Raw genomic sequence first — 22,292 nt, 5'->3', positions numbered from 1 at the left:
TTGACCCTATTTCTGAGCAGTCAGAAAGAGACTCTGATCCCAAGGATGAACAAGTAACTGACACTGAGGCTGAGGAGGAGCACATCCATGCTAATGAGGCATAGGACTCTCAGCATTCTAGTCAGTCCAGAAGACGCAGAGCTGAAAGGGAGGAACGCAAGGCCAAGAGTTCTCGGACCACACAGGGAGACAAAGGAGCCACAGGAAGTAAAGGAAATCGTCATACTTCTAGTAGAAAAACCAGCGAGGAAACAACAACTGAGACGGAGGTAGAAATTAATTGGGATGCAGACACGGACCATTATATGAAAGCTTACAAAAGGAGTCAGGATTCCAAGGTGAGAAGAGGAAGAAATGAGACTGATAGACATGATTACACATCTTCATTGAAAATTTCTTTTCCCATGTTCAAAGGGGGAAAGAAGGAGGACCCGGATGTTCATATCCAAGCCTTTGAGGAGTATGCTGATTTAAAATATATTGATGAAGATGATTGGGGTGAATACTTTCCGCAAACATTAAAGGAGGCAGCAAGGAAATGGTACTACCATTACCCGGATTGTCAACTCAGATCATATAATAAACTGCTTAAAGCTTTCTGACTCAAATATTCAGACAACAAAGGCGATGAGGATATACTCTGTGAGATGGATAAGATAAGGCAGGGAAAATTATCAGTCAGAAGCTATGTTGAGAAAATCAAGGAACTAACTAGACAATTGCAGCAATTACCATCCGAAAAGCAGCTGCGAGCATCGTTTTTGAATGGTTTTCACAGTAAGAAGCTTAGGGAACAGAAGGTGCCGACACCAACCAATAAATTCAATGATTTGGTGCAGCGGGCCTTGAAGCTAGAACAATAAGCTAAGATGGAAAAGAGTCATAAGAAGAGGAGGTCCAGTAGTAGTAGTACTTCTACTGAAGATTCTGAGTCTAGTAGAGCCTCCAATAGCTCTGAAAGTAGCTCAGATGAAAGAACCAAAGAGAAGATTAAGAAAGGATCTTGGTCTAGGAAGATTGAAGAGATGGCCCAACAAATTGCTGAAATTAGCCAAACCAGATAGCCGGTAAGAAGAATGGAAACCTGGTGTTCAAAGTGTAAATCTAAAGACCATTTTTCAAAAGAATGTCCACAATGCACTTATTGCAAAGCCTATGGCCATCTATGGAACAACTGTGGTATTCAAATTCATCCTTTTAAGAAGGGAAAAGATTTTTCAATGGTGGCATTCACCAATGTTGAACTAGCAAGAGTGGAAACTATCAGTGCTTCTCAAGAAGAGAAACCAGGTGTAAGTGGTATTGGTGCAGGGGGCGGTAGATACCAAGCGGGTACCAGTCGGGGCCGAGGTCGTGGTAATTTTCAGAATCGAAGCCTGAATTGCTATACATGTGGTAAGTATGGGCACTTTGCGGCTCAGTGTCCCAGAAACACCTGGGTTTGCGGATACCGAGGTGAAGGTTCCATAACCGGTTCCTGTACGAGCAGTTACACGAAGTAAAGGGGTGGTGATTGAGGAAATTCCAAAAAATCCAGCGAAACTAGCCACTCCTAAAAGTAGCAAATGGGCTCAGCAGAGAGAGGTATGGAAGGCCAAGGGTAAAGAAAAGGTGGTTGATGAATGGCAGGAGCAAAGAGAACTAGCGGCAAAAATCACTGAGGATTTAGCCAAGAAGCTGCCAGAGCAACCAGAGAGTTCTGATGCCCGAGTCATTCATAAGATACCTACCCAGTTGTCTGAGACAGCACAACCAAATCAGTTGAAGCCTGGGATGCCTGAGACCATGTTGGCTACAATACAGGGGTTGATGGAAGAGTTGGGAACTGCTAAAGGAGCTGAAAGCACTGAACCAAAGGAACAGTATTGTGAAGATACTACCACTTCTTTGAGTTCTGACGACAACTCTGATCATGAGAAAGAGGAAATTCATGTCAAAATTCAGAAACTCACTGTGGAGTTAGATGACATTATAAGAACTTTACCTAAAGCAGTGAAATTCATCAGGCAGTGAATGAAGGCTGAGGCAGAGGCCAGATCATTTGACTTGACAACTATCAAAGATGATGAAGTGCCGGTGATTCAGGTGGACTACAAAGTGCGAAAACAGTGGGAACCACTCTCAAGCGTCATACTAGATGGAGGAGCAGGGGTAAACATTTTGGGATTACATCTTCAGCAAAGGATGGGAATTACTAACCTAAAACCAACACCTTTCAAAGTGCGAATGGCGGATCATCGAGTGGTGCAGGCAACTGCAATGGTAGATAATGTGCAGATATGAGTGGGCAAAGCAAAGTTCAAAGCCAGTTTCCTAGTATTGGATGTGCAAGGAGCGTATGGGATGCTACTGGGACACCCATGGCTGCGAATGGCATAGGCTGTTCACGACTATGCTAATCAGACTTTGACAATACAAAAGGTCGGTAGCAGAATCTAGATTCAGACGAATAACACCAGAAGTTGGAGAAAAGAACTGAGACCCAAAGAGCTCTGCCAGAAGTACAAGGTGAAGAAAATTGAGAGAATGTTGGCAGCTATGAATATTTTTCCATTAACAGAGATAGATCTCAATGCAGTTCTAATAAACAAAGATGAAGTTGAAAAACAAAAGAAACAATTTCCAAAACAGTTCACTGAAATTGCATCTAGGAGAACGTCAAGTTTGGTTAACTAGAAGGCCAGAAGAACTAGTTGATTTCAGCACACCACTAGAACCGGCATGCTCTGGAGGAGCTACTGGAAATTAGAATGGTAATTCAGAGCTCATAGGATCGTCCTAGGATTATACTGAGGAGTCAACCAAGAGAAAGGGTGGAGGGCCTAACTGGTTGCTTCCAGATGATCAGGAGATAGAGGAATGGAATTTAGGGTCTGAAGAAAACCCTAGAATGATCAAGGTTAATAAACATCTGAATCCTACAATGAAAGAGAAGGCACGGCATATGTTCCAGCACTATAAAGTGATGTGTTCGCATGGGAACATACTGATCTCAAAGGAGTGGATCCAAAGGTCTGTCAACATCGAATACCACTGAAACCCGATGCCAGGCCAGTACGACTGCAGCGCTATCCAATGTATCCGAATTATGCTAAGAAGGTCAAAGAAGAGATTAACAACCTTCTAAAAGCTGGGTTCATTACTGAAGTAGCCAGTAGTGATTGGTTATTTCCTATTGTGGTTGTGCCTAAGAATAATGGGAAGCTGAGAGTATGTGTAGATTATAGGAAACTGAATGCTCAAACCATCAAGGACCCATTTCCATTACCCTTCACAGGTATGTTACTTGAAGAAATTGCAGGATATGAGATGTATAGCTTTATGGATGGGTATAGTGGTTATAAACAGTTACAAATTGCTCCTGAGGATCGGGGAAAGACCACTTTCATTACAGAGTGGGGAGCATTTATGTATCTGGTAATGCCATTTGGCCTTTGCAATGCACCAGCCACTTTTCAAAGATGTATGATGGAAATATTCAGTGAATTTCTTCATCAATTCCTTGCCATATTCATGGATGACTTCACTGTATATTCCACAGAGAAAAAGCATTTACTATTTCTGGAGATGGGTTTTAAGCGCTGTCAGGAAAAGCAAATTTGTCTAAATCCATTCAAATTTGTTTTCTTAGTCTGGAAAGGACAGCTACTGGGACATGTGGTGTCAAGAAATGGAATAGAAATGGCCAATGACAAGCCAGTGCGTGCAATAGGCCAAGGTGCCTAGGAATGCATTAGAATTAAGTTCTTTTCTAGGATATATTAATTTTTACAGAAGGTTTTGTGCATAAGTTTGCTTCTCAAGCATTACCATTGTATGAGCTTACAAAGAAAAGCAGCAAGTTCAGTTGGACTACTGAATGTGAAGAAAGTTTTCAGAAATTAAAGAATGCCATCATCAGTAAACCAATTCTTCGACAAGCAGATTGGGATGTCATTTTTGATGTACATGTGGATGCTTTGGGACTGGCAATCGGAGCAATTCTAGCTCAGCCAGAAGGAAGAACTGACTATCCGGTATACTTTGCCAGTCTCGCAGGTTCAGTCAAGCTGAACAAGGATATACAACTACTGAAAAAGAAGCCTTAGGGATGGTTTTTAATGCCACCAAATTCAGACATTATTTGCTGGGCAAGTTGTTTCATTTCTATGTGGATCATCAAGCCTTATTATTTTTTATTAATAAAGTCATTATTCAAGGCAGGCTAATACGGTGGATGATGTTCCTCATGGAATTTGAATTTTGTATTTTCCATAAACCTGGAAAAAACCATTGTGGTGCTGATTTCCTATCCAGGAGTATAGAAGGCTACTCTAAGGAGTCTTTAAGAGACGAACCGGTAGATGTAGAACTTTTTCAGCTCAAAGTGGCAAAGTCAATTGATCCAAAATTGTATGAAGTATATCAGTTCTTGTCTAAGGGAGGATTCCTAGATGATTGGACTCAGAATCAAAAGAAGGATCTGGTTATTAAAAGCCTTAAGTTCACTATCATAAAGTTCACTATCATCAACGGCTCACTCTACAGATTGGGTGTCGATGGGATTCTTCGTTGATGTGTGCATATGGAAGGTAGAAGGCAAGTTATTGCAGAGGCACATAATGGGGAATCTGGTGGACATTTTTCTACTGATATTACTTTCAAGAATATTTTGTAGGCTGGTTTATGGTGGTAGACTTTAATATCTGATGTTAGAAGCTTTTGAAAAACCTGTGATATATGCCAAAGAATGGGCAGACCCACAGCAGCAGACATGACTCCTTTAATACCAGTCCAGCCACTGGCTATTTTCATGAAATGGGGTTTGGATTTTATGGGGCCATTCAAAAACATTACCCCTAGGAAGAATAGATATATATTGATGGATACCTATTATGTGACTAACTGGGTTGAGGCTAAGGCTCTTCCCGACAACACAACAAAGTCCACAGCTAGGTCCCTATTTGAGAATATTGTCCGCCGATACGGATGTCCTGTGGAGATTGTGTCAGTCCAAGGTACACACTTTATAAATGACACTATGAATATTCTCATGGATCTCCTTTCAGTCAAGCATCAGAAATCAACACCTTATTATCCTAGATGCAATGGGCAAGTGGAAACCAGTAAACAAGACTTTCAAGACTATCCTTACCAAGATCGTGCAGAAAAAGCCAGAGCAGTGGGACTTGAAACTTCAAACTGCTTTATGGGCATATAGAACAGCTTATAAGGACACCACCGGGTTAACACCATTTAGAATGGTGTATAGCACTGAAGCTATTGTACCTATGGAATTTGTCATACCCAGTCTCAGAATGGCCGTTGAGCATGGCCTGGATTTTAATCACAATCTAGAAAAGAGACTGGAAGAGCTAACACATCTACATGACTTGAGACAGAGGGCTATGCTAGAACAAGAAATTGTTCAGCAAAGAAGGAAACACGGGCATGACAGACAAATTAAGGTCTGATAGTTTCAGAAAGGCGATCTGGCTCTCTTATATCAGTAAATATTAGGCCCTAAGAAACCAAACTTAAAGATAGCTTGGGCAGGACCATTTGAAGTTGATTGGGTGTTCTCAAATGGCACGGTAAGGTTGAAAGATCTGTCTGGATTATTGTTGCCAGGGGTATATAATGGAGCTAAAATCAAGCTCTATTATTCAGAAGCCAGGGAAACGCGCATTGATGGTCTGGGAGCCGAAGACCGGGAAAATCCAAAATCAACTATTTTAGGTCTTTTCCATGTACAACCAATTCTAGAACTAGTCAAAAAGCCAGAACAGTACCAGTGCGATCAAACCCTGTCTAGACCAGAACCAAAAAAGTATGGACACCAATATCAGTTCTTAGGGAAACAACGGTCGAAAGGACTATCAGTGGTAATCATTTCAAAGACAAGAGAAAGTATTGTCCGATGTATGTATGCCACGTCACTTGCGGTGCACAGAACTCTAGGAACGGTAAGTGGTGGAGCTTTTATGGCGCTGTTGGGAAACAAGCAAACTGAAACACCTCTATAGCGATGTCACCCAAGAGCGTTGAATGAGAACTACAAGAACACCAAAAGCCTTGGAAAATCCCTTTGAAACACCACACTTTCAGCAAGAGTAGTCCCCTTGGGAATTTACTTGCCGTCGACCACCCAAGAGACTATGTCACATAGGAGCAAAACCCTACCAAAGCATGGATTTACAGCACACGCCGGCCAATGCATAATAAGACAAGGGCATTTCCTTTCATCATTGGACATAAAAAATACACAAATTCAACATCAATACCACAATTCTTAGATACATGCCCTCCCAATCTGCCTGTACACAATTTGCCACTAGGCTGCCATAGCCATAACCCTGCAGAGAACTAGTCGTAACCTGAAGAGCACAACTCCAATTGGGGCACTTTAAAGCTTGAGAGAAAGCTTGAAAAATTACTGTCGAGAAATCTGAAGATGACCAAATTTGAATCTACATGCCGCTACATGAAAAATTGATGCGAACAGGGAGCTATCCTAACACGACTACACGTAGAGTAGGCAAGGCGGGGGCAAAAATTGCAATAGAAACCATCAAGGAGGCACAAAGAGCTCAAACCTGCAAAATTCTGGAGCTTGTATGAACTTTTTTAATTTTGCACATGAGTTTAAGTTATATACAAGTATCGCTTCAAAAAACTCACTCACGGGTACTTACAGTAGCCCGACAGTTGTCACTAGACTAGCGACTTGCAGTGCATGTACATGTGATTGCTAAAGCAAGCTAAAAAACCCACAAAAAGAAAGCCCACATGCCCTTTTGACATCGGGCGTCATGTCCATGTGTACAAATTTATAAAAAACAGGGTGTCAGAAATGCGCCCAAAATAGTTTGCCACACCCCAGCCTGCTAGATCATTCATGATCAGCATCACAAAAGAGATCCTATAAACCACATGAGAGAGTCTTCACTTCATCTTCATCATTAGCCACATGGTCAGAATATTCTTCAAAATAAGGCTCATCCTCAATCATAGTCATCAACCTTGCAATATAGTTCTTCAACCTATAGCCATTCACACGTGCTTTAGGTGGGGTACCATCCAAGTCAGCAAGCTGATATGTGCCATTTGGAAACCTGTTTAAGAGCAATAAAGGACCTTGACACTTGATTTGAAATTTCTTTTGAAAAGTGATATCAAGCTTACTATTGTAACGAAGCACCATGTCACCCTTCTTGATGTCCTTGTCCTTTACCTTCTCATTTGCCTTTGCTTGATTCTTCTTCAAGACCTGCTCATAATGCTCAAAAGCCAACAACCTATCCAATTGTACACATTGAAAATATAAAAGTATTTCCTTGAATGCATCATTGGGACCTTCTTCAAGCTTTAGCATCATCTTCAAGGCTGGTATCTCCACCTCAATAGGAAGTAAAGCCTCTTTGCCAGAAACTAGATGGAAGGGAGAGAAACCAGTACCTGATTTGATGGCAGCCTTGTAAGCCCATAGAGCACAAGGTAGCTCTAAATCCCAAGTCTTCACGTTTTTTCTCATCATCTCTGTAATCATCCTTATGAGCTTTCCATTAAACCTGTTGCATTGGGGATAATATGGAGTAGTAAACCTGCGATGCACATGAATCTTCTCACATTGATAATCCACTAGCTCTCCCCTGAAACTTGGACCCTTGTCAGAAAGTAACTCCAATGGCATGCCAAATTTGCAGAGAATATCTTCATATATAAATCAGGAAACATCTTTACTCGTGATGTGCTTAACAACTTTGACTTCAGTCCACCTGGATAGATAGTCAACAACAGTAAGTATGTAACATTTGCCTCTAGCTGTCATAGGTAGAGGACCTATTGCATCAATACCCCACTTCTCAAACACATCATAAGACACAATGGTGCCTCTAATTTCTGATTTGAGAACCCTATTTTCCATGCTTTGACACTCTTTACAAGACTTGCACCAATGATGAACATCACGTTGAATGCTTGGCTACACATACACCTCCTGCAAGACTTTATGCAAAGTGATCTTTGAAGCAAAGTGACCACCACAAGAACCCTCATGATTCTCCTCTTAAATTTTGTAAATTTCCTCTTTCCAAGTTACTTTTCTCATCACAAGATCAGCCCCCTTCATATACAAGGCATCACCAAGTGGCACATACCTTTTGGGACGACGTAGGAAGGCGTACTTTTTTGGCTTCTCCAAATTTGATGGAAGCATACCTGTTTGTAGAAACTCTTCCTCCATCTTTAAAGATTCCCTTCCCAAATAAAGAGGAGAATTAGCCATTATCACATACAATTTCCCAATTGAAGCTTGCGCTGCACCATGTGCTTCTTCATTTTGAGACCTATCCACATGCCTTAAACTCCAAGCTTCAAAATGCTTAAGCAGATTCTTCACTTGAAAACATATATTATTCAGCCTTGGATTCTTACTTTTCCACACCCCAAGTACTTGCTTAATCACCAAAAGAGCATCACCTCTTACCCTCACACGACGGATGCCAAGCTCAAGGCAAAGGTTGGACCGTTCTCCAAATTAGCATACTCAGCTTCATTGTTTCTTTGTGCTGTAAGCTTTAAACTCCTTTTGGTTACCAAAGCTTCACCCAATACACTTTCCTATAAGAGCCATCAAAAAACAATAGATAGGCATTGTCTATGTCAGGAGCTTTCATGTGTTGCCTCTTCACTGCATCCTCCTTAAGAAGAAGAGGGCTTTCCTTATAAGTAAGCAAATCAGCCAATGTAGCCCTTCTACTCTCCTCAACAAGAAAAGAGAATTGGAATTCCTGTAGCTCCACAATCCACTTCATGAGCCTCTTTGACAAAGTAGGGCTATTCACCAATTCAAGTAAAAGAGTGTAGCTAGTGAGGAATGTGAATGGTTTAGGGAGAAGGTAGTGCCTAAACCTTCGACATGCATAAATCACACTTACCATAATGAGATCCACCTTAGTATAGCCTCTTTCCACCTCTAGCTTCACCCTGCTAGCACAATAGATAGGCTTCATGTAGTGGGAGTTTTTACCTTTTTGAAGAAGCATAGCTCCAATGGCATCCTCACCTACTGATAGATTCACATAAAACTCCTTCTCCCAATTAGGAGCTTGCATAGCAGGAAGAGAACCAAGAACCTCTTTGATACCTTGAAAAACCTCTTCACATTCATTTGTCCATTGTAGAGGATCCAACCTTGCTACTTGTTGTAGCGGATAAAGAAGTTGAGAGGACAAAGGAATGAACCTTGCCATATAATTCACCTTTTGAATGAAAGTAGAAAGTTGCTTTGTATCTTTAGGTGATGGGAGGAGCACCAAAGCGTTCACTTTGTCAGGATCCGCTTCCATCCCATTCTCTGAGATCATATGCCCCAAAAACTTCACTCTTGGTTGAGCAAGATGTTGATTTGACCTCCGCTTTCATCATATTGTTTCAATGCCATCCCAAGCTTTACACAATGATCCTTTCTAGAGCTATAAACACAAAATTCATCAATAAGATCATTCACAAACTTGCCAAGAAAGGGAGAGAACACCTTATTGAGGCGCTTTTGATACCATGCATAGCCATTCATAAGACCAAAAGGAAGCACACAATAACAAAAGCATCCCCATGGTGTGATAAATGTGGTCTTCTTTCAATCTTCTAAATCCAAGGTGAGCTGAAAATATCCAGAGAACCCATCACATACACTATACCTCTCATGCCCTGCAATAGAATCAAGTATGTCATCTATAAAAGGAAGAGGGTATGGATCCCTCTTCATGGCTGCGTTAAGAGGCTTAAAATCAACACATATCCTCCACTTTCCATCCTTCTTGGGTGTGACAACAACAGGACTCACCCATTCTGCAGTACTCACAGGACATATGAAACCTACTTCAAGAAGCTTGTCTACTTCTTCCTTTAAAGCATTAAGTTGTACCTGCCCCATTCTCCTTGGCTTTTGGCATACGGGCTGAGCTCCTTCCTTGATTAGAATGTGGATTTACTCTCCCTTAAGGCCTCTAATTTCCTCATAAAAAGGGATGAATAAATGGGGAAATTGTTGTATCATATGTAGGTACTCACCCTTCTCATGACTAGTCAAGTTGGGAGACAACATACCTTGTATCAGATCCTGTTTGACGTTAGCTTGAGCTTTGGGTTGCATCAGCTCTTCAATTTTCTCATAAGGACCAGATATATCCTCATTCTCCATAAGGCCAAGAAATTTTTGTTCTCATCATGCTCTTCTTCAATAAACAAGGAGGAAACATCTAGATCGCTATCACTGCTATCTTCCACTTCACTGCCATCATCCCCATTGTCTTCTTCTTCACTTGAGTACTCTTCTTCATCACATTCTCATCAAAATCAGCATCCAAATATTGCTTGCTATCCATGTCAAAACTCTTCTTATCATCCCTTCTATTGTAGAGAGTGATGGTACCATGTCCCCAATCCTGTACAGCTTTGGTTGCTTGTAACCATGGTCTTCCAAGGATGAGAGGGAAAGCACCAATACCCGCATGCATAACATGGCAATTGACCAGCAGTTTAACATCAAATATATCCACCTCAAAGTCCTTTACAACTCCCAAGCACCTCACCCTTGATTGGTTGGAAAGCTTTATGCGAGAACCTAAATTCTTCACCATGTTGAGTCCTAACTTTGATACACAAGCTTGAGTAATAACACATACATGTGCACCTCCATCAATATAAGCCTCTTCAATGCATTTCCTCTTATTCCATGCATCAATATAAGCCTCTTCAATGCATTTCCTCTTATTCCTCACTGACCCCCTTGCAAGCTCCTTCTTCATGGGGTTGACTACATGCTTCCATTGCCTCTTTAACTTGGGACACATCTCCATGAGTTGCCCAAAGGTAACATCAGCCTTTCTACCCACCAAATCAGCCCTTAAAATATAATTTGGTTGCCCTTCTCCCAAAGGAAAGTCAGATGCATTGTAATGTTTCTTGGGTTTTCTCTTCTTCTTCTCTTTACCTGTACCCGTTTCAACCTATTTCCCTCTTTTATGGCTGGGACTTGCATCACTCATGTCATGATCTCTTGTAACCCTCTTACCTACAGGCATGACCATAGCTCCCAAATCATCCTCTTTCTTCTCTAAACGGATTATGCTTACCACTTTTGTTTTTCCCTTCTCTTCTACTGTCAAACCACTTAGTCCTGCTTCCCCTTTAATCTCAATACCATAATCTTGAGCGCAAGAAGGAATTTGTGGAGGAAGAGGAAACATGTCACCACCCATTCTCTTTGGCTTGTCACATTGAGGGCTTTTATGACCCCATTCACCACAATTGTAACATTGAAACATATCCCCTCTTCCAGCCATGCCTCTTCCTCTACCACCTGTAAAATCCTCATTGCTTCCATAACCACGTCCATATCCATAGCTTTGACCTCTTCCACCTCCCATCATATGCACACTAAGATTCTTCATAAGACCTACAACCTCTTGCATCTCCTTGCAAAAAGCATTCAAATCATGAGAAGCTTGTTGATCATAACCTGGCTCCCTAATGAGGACCCTTGGTTGCTCTATTGCTTTCACTTCAACCTTTGGCTCGACATTGATTACAAGTTGATGAAGACGCTCTGCTTTCCACTCTTTATTCTTTTCAATTTCAACTGCCTCCTCAAAGGTCCTTGGCTGCTTGAGATCTACCTTCAAGCTTAGGTTAATCTTCAAACTTGCAAGAAACGTGTCCTTCTTCAACATGGCTGGAGGAATTTCAGCCCCTAAAGATGTACACCACTTTGTCCATAATGCATTGAATGCCTTCACAAAGTCTTCTATGGTCTGGCCTTCACCCTGTACCAAGCCTTGAATAGATTGCCATACCTTTTGTGGGTCTTCCACCTGTTAAAAGTGTGTAAGAAAAGAATGCCTTACCATTTCATAAGTCATAACTTGAGGAGGTTGGTTTGATTGTAGCTCTTTTTCGTAGCCTTCCAACCATTCCATGGCATCTCCCTTCAAACAGAAGATTCGTAGCACCAACGCTGGGTCTTGCTTGTAAGCAAGAAGGCAAGAAAACTCCATTCTCTCAATGAAACCAATTGAAGATAACTTGAAGCGATTCCTTGGTGGCAGACACCAAAACATTGTTAGGAAACAAGAAAACTAAAACACCTCTATAGCGATGTCACCCAAGAGCGTTGAAATAGCACTACAAGAACACCAAAAGCCTTGGAAAATCCCTTTGAAACACCACAATTTCAGCAAGAGTAGTCCCCTTGGGAATTTACTGGCTGTCGCCCACCCAAGAGACTATGTCACATAGGAGAAAAACCCTGCCAAAGCATGGATTTACAACACATGCTGACCAATGCATAAGAAGACAAGGGCCTCCCCTTTCATCATTGGACATAAAAAATACACAAATTCAACATCAATTCCAAAATTCATAGATACATGCCCTCCCAATCTGCCTGCAGACAATTTGCCACTAGGCTGCCATAGCCATAACCCTACAAAGAACTAGTCGTAACTTGAAGAGCACAACTCCGATTGGGGAACTTTAAAGCTTGAGAGAAATCTTGAAAAATGAATGGCGAGAAAGATGAAGATGAACAAATTTGAATCTACATGCCGCTACATGAAAAATTGATGCAAACAAGGAGTTGTCCCAACAGGATTACACGTAGAGTAGGCAAGGCGGGGGCAAAAATTGCAGCAGAAACCATCAAGGAGGCACAGCGAGATCAAACCTGAAAACTTCTGGAGCTTGGCTGAAGTTTTTTAAGTTTGTACATGAGTTTAAGTTATATACAAGTTTCGCTTCAAAAAACTCACTCACGGGCGCTTATAGTAGCCCTATAGCTGTCATCACTAGACTAGGGACTTGCAGTGCATGTACATGTGCTTGCTAAAGCAAGCTAAAAACCCCACAAAAAGAAAGGCCACATGCCCTTTTGACATCGTGCATCATGTCCATATGTCCAAATTTACAAAAAACAGGGTGTCAAAAATGCGCTCAACAGCGTGAACGCGTATAACAGTAAGGCAAGTAAGCGTGTTTCCTTGCAAGTCTCCTGCGCAACGCCTGCAGACTATTGTTCATTCACCATCGCCGAGCTCTAAAGTTTCTTTGCTACAACCACAGACCTCTTCATCCGAGGAGACTGTAGACTGCAGTTTATCCTTGCCAGCCACACCAGGATACGGGTTTGACGAATCAAGTAAGTCATCTTCTTCTTCGTATACTGAGTCATCGTCTTTACAATGTATGGGTAGGAAGAAAATGTCGGAGAAGATGCAGGAAACTATAGATGAAACCCAAGCCCTTATTGCTATTGCAAAAGTGACTCTTTCACTTATTCCTCACAGTAAAATACAGAGATATGTGTTTACTGAGCAAGCAAAGGCATTACTGAGGCTGTGGGATTTGCATGTGGTTGTGCAAGCAACAAGGATAGAGTTTGACACAACAATTATAAGGCAAGTTTTGGATTCCTTCAATGCCGAAGATGAAAGTGCTATGGATATGGTACAAAAGTGTCAGTCACTCTAGAGAACATTGCTTTTGCCTTCCGAATGCCAAATGAGCCAAAGCCATCTGTGGCAACTACAGAGAAAATCAGTGCAGCTTTGAAAGAAGACGATGCTGCCGAAAAGAAATGAAAAGCCAATGCACAAGGAGTGCCAGTAGTAGCAGGTCTGGACATTCCTGCTGCCTATCGCTTTGTGGCTAAAGCTGTGAGTCTTAAAAATATTCCTACTTATGTGTCCGAAAAGCTATTTGCTATGCTCTTAGAAAAAAGATTGGACTCTACAGTTTCTATCAATCTCTGTCAGATATTATCACACAATGTGCTTCAACAGACTGCCAAGTTGAAGTCCCAGAATGTCTTTAAAGCTTGGTATGTTTGGAAGTTTCTTTATTGGGCATCTGCTCCGGACGCCCATGCCCAGGTAAGATTGGCTTGGAACCAATAGCCATTTTCACCGCCTAGCAATGTTGAAGTATCTTCAAATGAAGAGTCCCCAAAAAACCAGTTAGTTATCACTGGACAAAAGAGAAAGGCCACACAAGAGGAAGCAGGCAGTTCTAAAAGACCAAGGACGACTTTGACTAAAAGCACTACTCTTCTTAAGCAATTAGAAAACCAGATTCAAACAGTGTCCACTGAAAAGACTCCGGCCAATCAGACTAAACAACCTCTCCATCAGACCACTGGTGGAGTTACCCAGTCAACAGGGCAGTTTTCACCAACTACCAATACGGGACAAGACTAGTCAGATAAGGCCAGTGCTGAGCAACCAGCAGATCAGACTTACAAGGGAAAAGGGCCAGCACCTTCAAGTCCACTAGGAAAGGTTTCAATTCCTTATACTGACGCGACCCTACGATTAACAAAGAAAGACAGGTTGCAGTAGTTGTAGACTCATCCTCTCACATGACGTCTAATTTTGCAAAAGTCTGATTATTCTACACTACCATAAATGGCTCCTGTCACGGTTTATGAGCCAACTGCCTGTGACCCAGCCACAGTGCAGGATGGCTATTCTATACTAATTCATCTTGGAACACTATTGTGAATGCCACAGGACAAATACTAGATACTTTAGTGTCAGATGATGAATTAACTAAGGCAAAGACTGAACTAAAGGAAGCTGAGCAGCAGATTGAAAAGATGGAGCAGGAGAGGGCCGCCCAGACCCTGTGCCACAGTATCATTGAAGCTTAGTTGGCTAGGACCATTCAGTAATTAGAAAATAGGTTGTCCAAGGTGGAGTCTGTGTTGGAATTAGGGTTGCAGAGAAACGCAAACAGCTTGGAGAAGACGAAAAAATCTCAAGGCACACAATAGAGAGTGTATTACTTAGTGTGCAATGGAAAGATAGATAGCCCTAGAGTGATGGGCGTATATACAATGCTCGGGGGGAAAAAACTCCTAAAGAGGGAAAAAATGCCCCGGCGGTCCTAGTGTGTTCACACACATCACTACCACATGTATATGGTAACAAATCCCCCATGGAGTGATGCGGTGAATGAGAGCTGGCACATGAGTAAAGGGAAGTGCCATGCTCTGAGGACATGATCAGTCCACAAAGGGGAGTAAGCCCAAAGCTTTGCAGAAAGATTTAAGCTTCTCACGAGACAATTCCTTTGTGAAAAGATGTGCAAGGTTGTCCTGTGTTGGCACATAAGCCAAGCTGATCTCTCCTGTTGAGAGCCTCTCCCTGACATAGTGGTAATGCACCTCAATGTGCTTTGTGCGAGCATGCAAAACTGCGTTTCTCGCAACTGCCAATGCGCTCTGACTATCAGTGTAGATAGTGTTGACAATGTCATGTACAACACCCAAATCAGCCATAAGGCGTCTGAGCCATACACACTCAACCGTAGTTGTGAAGACTGCCCTGTACTCAGCCTCACAACTCGAAGTGGCCACAGAAGGTTGCTTCTTGATCAACCATGATATACATGAACTGCCAAGCATGAAACAAAAACCACTTGTGGACACTCGCGTGTCAAAACAACCAGGTCAATCTGAGTCCGAAAAAGCATGTAAGTCTGGCGGCAACGATCCCCCCTTGGGATAAAACAAGCCAAGATTTAAAGTGCCCCTAAGGTAGCGGAAAATCCTCTTGATAGCTTGCCAATGCTTAGACCCTGGGCTATGCATAAATCTGTTGACCTTTGAGACTGTAAACTGAATATCCGGCCTCGTGTTGCATACATAAATGAGGCATCCAACAACAATTTGATAAAGAGTGACATCAGCAGGATCGCCAGCATCATGTAGACTCAACTTCAAACCTGTTTCCATGGCAGTGGCAATAGGTTTGCAATCCTTAAGTCCAAACTTACATAGCAATGTCTCTATGTAACTTTTTTGACACAAGGCAATACCACCATCACACTGCTTAAATTGTATACCCAAGTAATGATGCAATAACCCCAAATCTTTCATCTTGAAAGCAGCATTCAAATCAGCCTTAAATTCAGCAATATGTGTCTCATTTGGTCCAGTGATAAACAAATCATCGACATAAAGAACCACAATGAGAAGTACATCACTCTCATGCTTTACATACAATGTGCTTTCTGTTGGACTGTTACTTAAGCCTCGTTTGACCAAATGAGTGTCAGCTTTCTCATACCAAGCACGAGGAGATTGATTCAACCCATACAAAGCCTTCTTACATCTGCACACTTTGTCCTCTTGTCCTTTTATGACAAAACCGCAAGGCTGCGTTACATAAAATTCCTCAAATATGTCACCATTCAAGAAAGAAGTAACAATATCTGATTGATGTACATCCCAACCAAAATGAGCTACCAATGCACATAGAAAACGCAGAGTAGTCATACGACAAGTGGGAGAAAAATTCTCTTCATAATCTATGCCTTTTTGCTGTGCATAACCCTTTGCAACAAGTCGAGCCTTATGGCGATCGATCTGACCATTCGGCTTGCGTTTCAACTTGTAAACCCACTTCATACCAATGGTCTTTTTGCAAGGAGGAAAATCACATAAAGTCCATGTGTCATTTTCTATAAGTGCATCATATTCTGATTGCATGGTAGCCATCCAATTTTCTGAATTCTGTGCTTCATCAAAAGACTGAGGCTCCTCAACATCATGTAAGCTAGACACAGCCAAAGCATAAGAATCTGATGCATAAGATGCATGGCGAGAGCCTGAACGAGTATGACTAGACAAAGGTGCATTCAATTTATTGTCACGCAAAGTGTGCACCAGCCATTTTGGCATACCTCTAGCCTGCTCATTTTCAGCCCTTTCCTCATCAAGTACATCATGTACATCTGCATCAGTAATAGGCTGATCTGTAACATTTTTAGAAACCCCCATAGGCAGTACATTTGCCTCATTGGAACTTACATTCGTATTTCGACCACTGAAAAGAGGCAACAAAGTGTCATAAATGTCCTGTGAGCTTACATTACTGTCTCTAGTACATGACACCAATGGCTGAAGAGAATCTTCCACAAACACCACATCCCGTTGTGAGCGGGATGAAAACACACACAGCGCCTCTATAACGACCCGACACACACTCTTGGAATGATACACACACACACTATGGGGCACCACTCGGCTTAGACAACACACCTGGCCGAGACAGGGAACACACCTCTGGAGTGAGAGGAGAGAGACTATCCACTTGCCCACTCCACACAGAGACACACACACACACACACCCAAAAAACTCAGCTCAAAAGAGGAGAATTTCTGATGTTTAGATACAATTGAGCTTGGGCAAACACCAATGGGGAAAATAGCTCACACAATATGGGTAAAAGAAGCCAGATACAATCACAAACTGGAGCAGAAACTTCGCTCATAGGAGGAACTTACACAGAAAAATAGCAGGAAAAGAGAGAGGAATTTGGCAAAATGGACAGCGCCATCGCGTCCGGAACGGCCCAAAACCCCAGTCTACAATGTCAAAGTGCTCAAATCCGACCTCGGATGAGCAGTTTACGGCCAAAACAGGCTCCAAAATGAGCAAAAACACACCTGCGGCTGTTCCTCCTCTCTTCTCCACGTTTTTTCTGGTCTTCTCTCTGTTTTTTCAGTTCCCACACTTAGCTTTATTACTTGGGCACCCTTGGCCTTTTAGATGACCTCAAACGGACCCCGAACAGGCCAAAAACTGACCTTGCAGTGCATAGTTGTCACCTTTTTGCATCATTCGCACACCTGGCACTCAGCTTTTTTCCAATAATGCATCTCGCCACCACGTGAAGTGGCCCCAAAAAGTGGTCCTCATGATGACCTTTCTGCATAATTATCACAAGGAAACACCCACGTTGTGTCCGTACTCATCCACGTGCAAATATTGACCCTGTTCGCCCTCCTGACGCCACTAGATGCCATCTGACGCACCTACTTACCTAATGTCGTCGGCCCGCGGATAGCTTCCTCGAGAAGTTTTAAGTTCTACCAACTCCTCATTATTGTAGAGAAAACACACTGGTACTGGTAATAGTGAAAATCGATGCACTATGTACATGGTGTCCTACATGTACACATGTGGGCCCCACGTAACCACCTGGCTATGGAAAATGGGAAATCCTTTATTCGATGCACCATGCATGTGTATGTACATATGCAAAATCCCTTGCTCCAAAAAACTCCTGACACCGTGAAACCAGAATACGTTTTGTTTGCGGATGATACAACCTGTAACCTTTGCTTTCAATACTATAACCAACAAAAATACATTTGACAGCTTTATCATCCAATTTTTTGCGCTGTGTTTGTGGCACCAAAGCATATGCCAAACAACCAAAAACACGCATGTGCTCAATAGAAGGCTTTCTATCATGCCATGCTTCATATGGAGTAATAGACTGCAAAGATTTTGTAGGACACCTGTTTAGTACATAAGTGGCACACATGATGGCCTCAAGCCAAAAATAATGCGGCAAAGCTTGACTTTTGACCATACATCATGCCATTTCCGTAAGTGACCTATTTTTCCTCTCAGCAACACCATTCTGCTGAGGTGTATAAGGCATTGTACATTGGTGTTTTATCCCACGACTAGCCAAAATACATTGAATTCATGAGACATATACTCCCCCCCTCGATCGGAACGGAGGGTGCTCATAGTACATTTTGAGACATTTTCAGCCATAGCCATAAATTGTTTGAAGCACAAAAAAGCTTCGAACTTCGCTTTAAGCGAAAATACCCATGCATGCCTAGAGTAATCATCAATGAAAGTCACAAAGTAAAGGTAATTGGCCAACGACGGAGTCTGCATGGGCCCACAAACATCACTATGCACAAGCTGCAACCTGCATGTGGCCCAAACTAAACAATCCTTTGGAAACTTAGAACGCTGCATCTTACCCAAAATACAGCCTTCATAAACATGTTTGACAGGTGCTTCAAGAGGCGGCAAAGAAGCAACCATATATGAGATTTTTGCAAACGCAACAAACTGGCAAAATTTAGATGACCAAAACGTGCATGCCAAAGTTTTTCATCTAAAATAGACCTTGAATCTGCAACAACATTTGCAAAATTTTGTCCACACTTGTCATACAAAGTGACCTTATACAACCCACGACACAAAAGACCATGCAGATGCAACAATTTTATCACCAATACTGAGATCATGAACTGTACATCTGTCATCCACAAATTTGACTACAAGTCCAAGTATAGCAAGTGCGGATGTAGACAAGAGATTCTTCTTGATCCCAGGTACATAAAGTGCATCAACAAGTGTGAAAGAACTGCCATTAGCAGCAGTAAGCACAATCTTTCCTACTCCCTGAACTGGGTAAGAGGCATTGTTGACACAAGTGGCTGAATTCCCATGAGGGACAGGCTCGAGAGAGGGTGAAGAATTTATGATGTGAGGTAATGTGCTTTGTAGCACGACTGACAAAATACCACACATGTGAATTTGCAGCAACTGACAAGCATGCATCATGGACATCAGGATTGTAAGTGCACTCTGCGCTAAAAGACCATTTTGCATCAACATCAGCATTATAGTCTCCTTTTACAGAAGAGTCAACAATGGCTGCATTTGTAGTAGAACTAGCATTGGCATTGGAACCACCCTCTTTCTTCTTAGCCTCTTTGGCCTTCAACTTAGGACATGACTTGATCAAGTGATCATTAGCTTTACAAAATGTCAACGCATCTTCTTTTTTCCCTTATCACTAGAATTGCCAGACGAAGTGCTGCTAGCAGAAGCATTGGGACATTAGGCAAAATTTGGACTCACAAAGGGGCTCTCTCTACCAAAACGGGCGCATGGATAAATTTTTGCAAACAAACTCCAAAGTTGGCGGAGGTTTGACAGTTAGAATGCCCTCTTCAAGCTCTATCTACTGATATATAGCACGCCATGAGATTCTCCATATTTTAGAAGATTCTTTTTTTGATTCACTTAGATTCCAATAGAGTTGTCACATCATAAGTAGATGAAAAAAAGAATCTTGTAAAATATGAGAAATCTCATGGCGTGCTATATATCAGTAGATAGAGCTTGAAGAGGACATTCTCACTGTCAAACCTCCACCAACTTTGGAGTTTGTTTGCAAAATTTTATCCATGCGCCCGTTTTGGTAGAGAGAGGTAAAGTCAAACTCCTTAAAGGGCCCCTTTGTGAGTCCAAATTTTGCCTAATGACAAAAGTTTTGCCACTCGCAGCAGAACCATAAGAAGTGGCTGCATTGTTGTTACCACCCTTTCTTTGAGAAGCAATAAAAGCCTGTTCAACTGCATGCTGTCTAGTCCCGTTTTTTTTGGAAAGTGACTCTTGCAATAGCAATGTGCATAATGCATCAAACTTGACAACTTCTGGATTTCCTTGGGTCATGAGTCTCCAAGTACTAGCAAAAGTCTGGTAAGAATCTGGTAAGGCATCAAGAACAGTCTGCACAAGGGAACTGTCTGAAATGACTTCACCTGCAGAAATAAGTTTCTCATTGATATCCTTGACACCAGCAAGAAAAGTGTCCATATCATTTTCCTCATGCATAATCTTCGACTCCAGCTCTTTACGTAGCAAAGCAATTTTAGCCTCATTGCGGCTTCATAAAGACCTGCTAGAATATCCCAAGCTTGTTTTGCAGATTTTGTGGAATGAATGTGAGGAACAATGGTGCGCTTCACAGACGACGCAATCAATGCATGAGCCTGTGCATCCTTTACATCCCAACGAGCTTGTTCTGTCGTAGACAAAACAACTCTAATAGCAGCAATCCTTGTAGCAAGACCCGTAACATCCTCAACATCGCCTACATCCTCAGAACAAGGACATACATCAATGCCCTACACAATATTCCAGACGCCCATTGACACAAGAACGTGTTGCATCATATAAGCCCACATAGGGTAATTGTCCCCATCCAACCTGTCCTCAGCAACGAATATCTTGAACACATCTGTATTGCTGTCAGCCATGGTAAATGTTGCACCTGATGTGAAAACTGCCCGAAAATAGGAGAAATGGAGCAGGAACAACATGTGCTATATAGCACAAACCGTAGAAGACTGTAAGGTACCTGTTATGCACAAATTGACACTAATAGAAATTCTGCACAAAATGACAAAATAGCCCGTGCAGACCTGCCTGTACTGGAAACGGAGGTCGAAATGAGCCCAAATCAAAAATATGAGCAGACTGAGCTTTACGAGCACACCCGAAATATTTGTAGACCTGCGAACACTCACCAAACCTCACTATAATCGGAGAAATTAAGCAGGCATGTGTTGGAGCAGATGGCGACTAAGCCCGGGAGGACGTAACATGCTCTGATACCAATTGCTGGAATTAGGGTTGCAGAGAAACGCACACAGCTTGGAGAAGACAAAGGAAGCTCAAGGCACACAATAGAGAGTGTATTACTTAGTGTGCAATGGAAAGATAGTTAGCCTTAGAGTGATGGGCGTATATACAATGCTCGGGGGAAAAAACCTCCTAAAGAGGGAAAAAATGCCCCGGCGGTCCTAGTGTGTTCACACACATCACTACCACATGTATATGGTAACAGTCTAAGGTACGAACTTTGAGGGAAGAAAAGGTAGAAGCTGAAAGGGCTGCGGATAGATTTGGAACTCTGCTGAGAATGAAGCGAGTTGATTTCAACTCCTTGCTGAATACCCACACTGCTCTGAAAGCCAGCTTAACAGAACAGTACATCTATAATAATCTTCATGAGATATTAAATCCAGAAGGAAATGTTGTTTTCAATATAGACAATTTGAGGACTCTCATGGAGACAATGCAGAGTGACTTGCAAGACAAAATCTCTGAATATAACAGTGCTCTAGCAAATCAAGCTATCCTTGATTATATTCAGTAGCAGAATAACCTTGAGAAAGAGGATGATAAGGCTGAAGCTCATGAAGAAGAGAAGGGGGAGGATTCTGAAGAAGGGCATGGTGATGATGGGCATGGTAATGATGAATATCGTCCATCTACACCTTCAGGACCTGGTCATGGTGGAGCGGGGGCTACAAGAGGGATTCATTCCAAGGCAGACCAATCAAACCAACCTGAAGGACAGCAGTCGAGTGACCAACAAGGGGGAGATCAACAAACCAGCAATGCTGGAAATTCACCAGCACACCAGTCTCACAGCACGGTACAGATGATAAAGGGAAAGGCAAAGCTGTGACTAAGATTCCAATAAGTGATGAGCAACATTCATTACAACTCATCACGCTGAACAAGAGATTACGACATCAACAAGCTCCTGTAACCAGGATGTATCTGGAGGATGATGATCTTATCACTGATCTGGAGCGATTTCAGCGACTATATGTCGGCGCTAGAGAAATGGTTCAACAT

The 22,292-nt window shown here is 42.1% G+C and overlaps 1 protein-coding gene across 1 annotated transcript; it reads left to right on the top strand.

The window, feature by feature from the left end:
• Positions 1–5,087: 5,087 nt before the first annotated feature.
• LOC147450439 (uncharacterized) lies at positions 5,088–5,453 on the top strand. Its single transcript, XM_086520463.1, has one exon. The coding sequence runs from the start codon at positions 5,088–5,090 to the stop codon at positions 5,451–5,453; it is 366 nt and encodes a 121-aa protein (XP_086376589.1).
• Positions 5,454–22,292: the final 16,839 nt, after the last annotated feature.

The sequence above is a fragment of the Adiantum capillus-veneris genome, chromosome 9 (assembly GCF_014529385.1).
Source record: "Adiantum capillus-veneris isolate H3 chromosome 9, ASM1452938v2, whole genome shotgun sequence".
In the NCBI taxonomy this organism is placed as follows: Eukaryota; Viridiplantae; Streptophyta; class Polypodiopsida; order Polypodiales; family Pteridaceae; genus Adiantum; species Adiantum capillus-veneris.
Note: the sequence above shows the minus strand (reverse complement) of the source record. Positions and strands in the feature narration are given on the sequence as shown.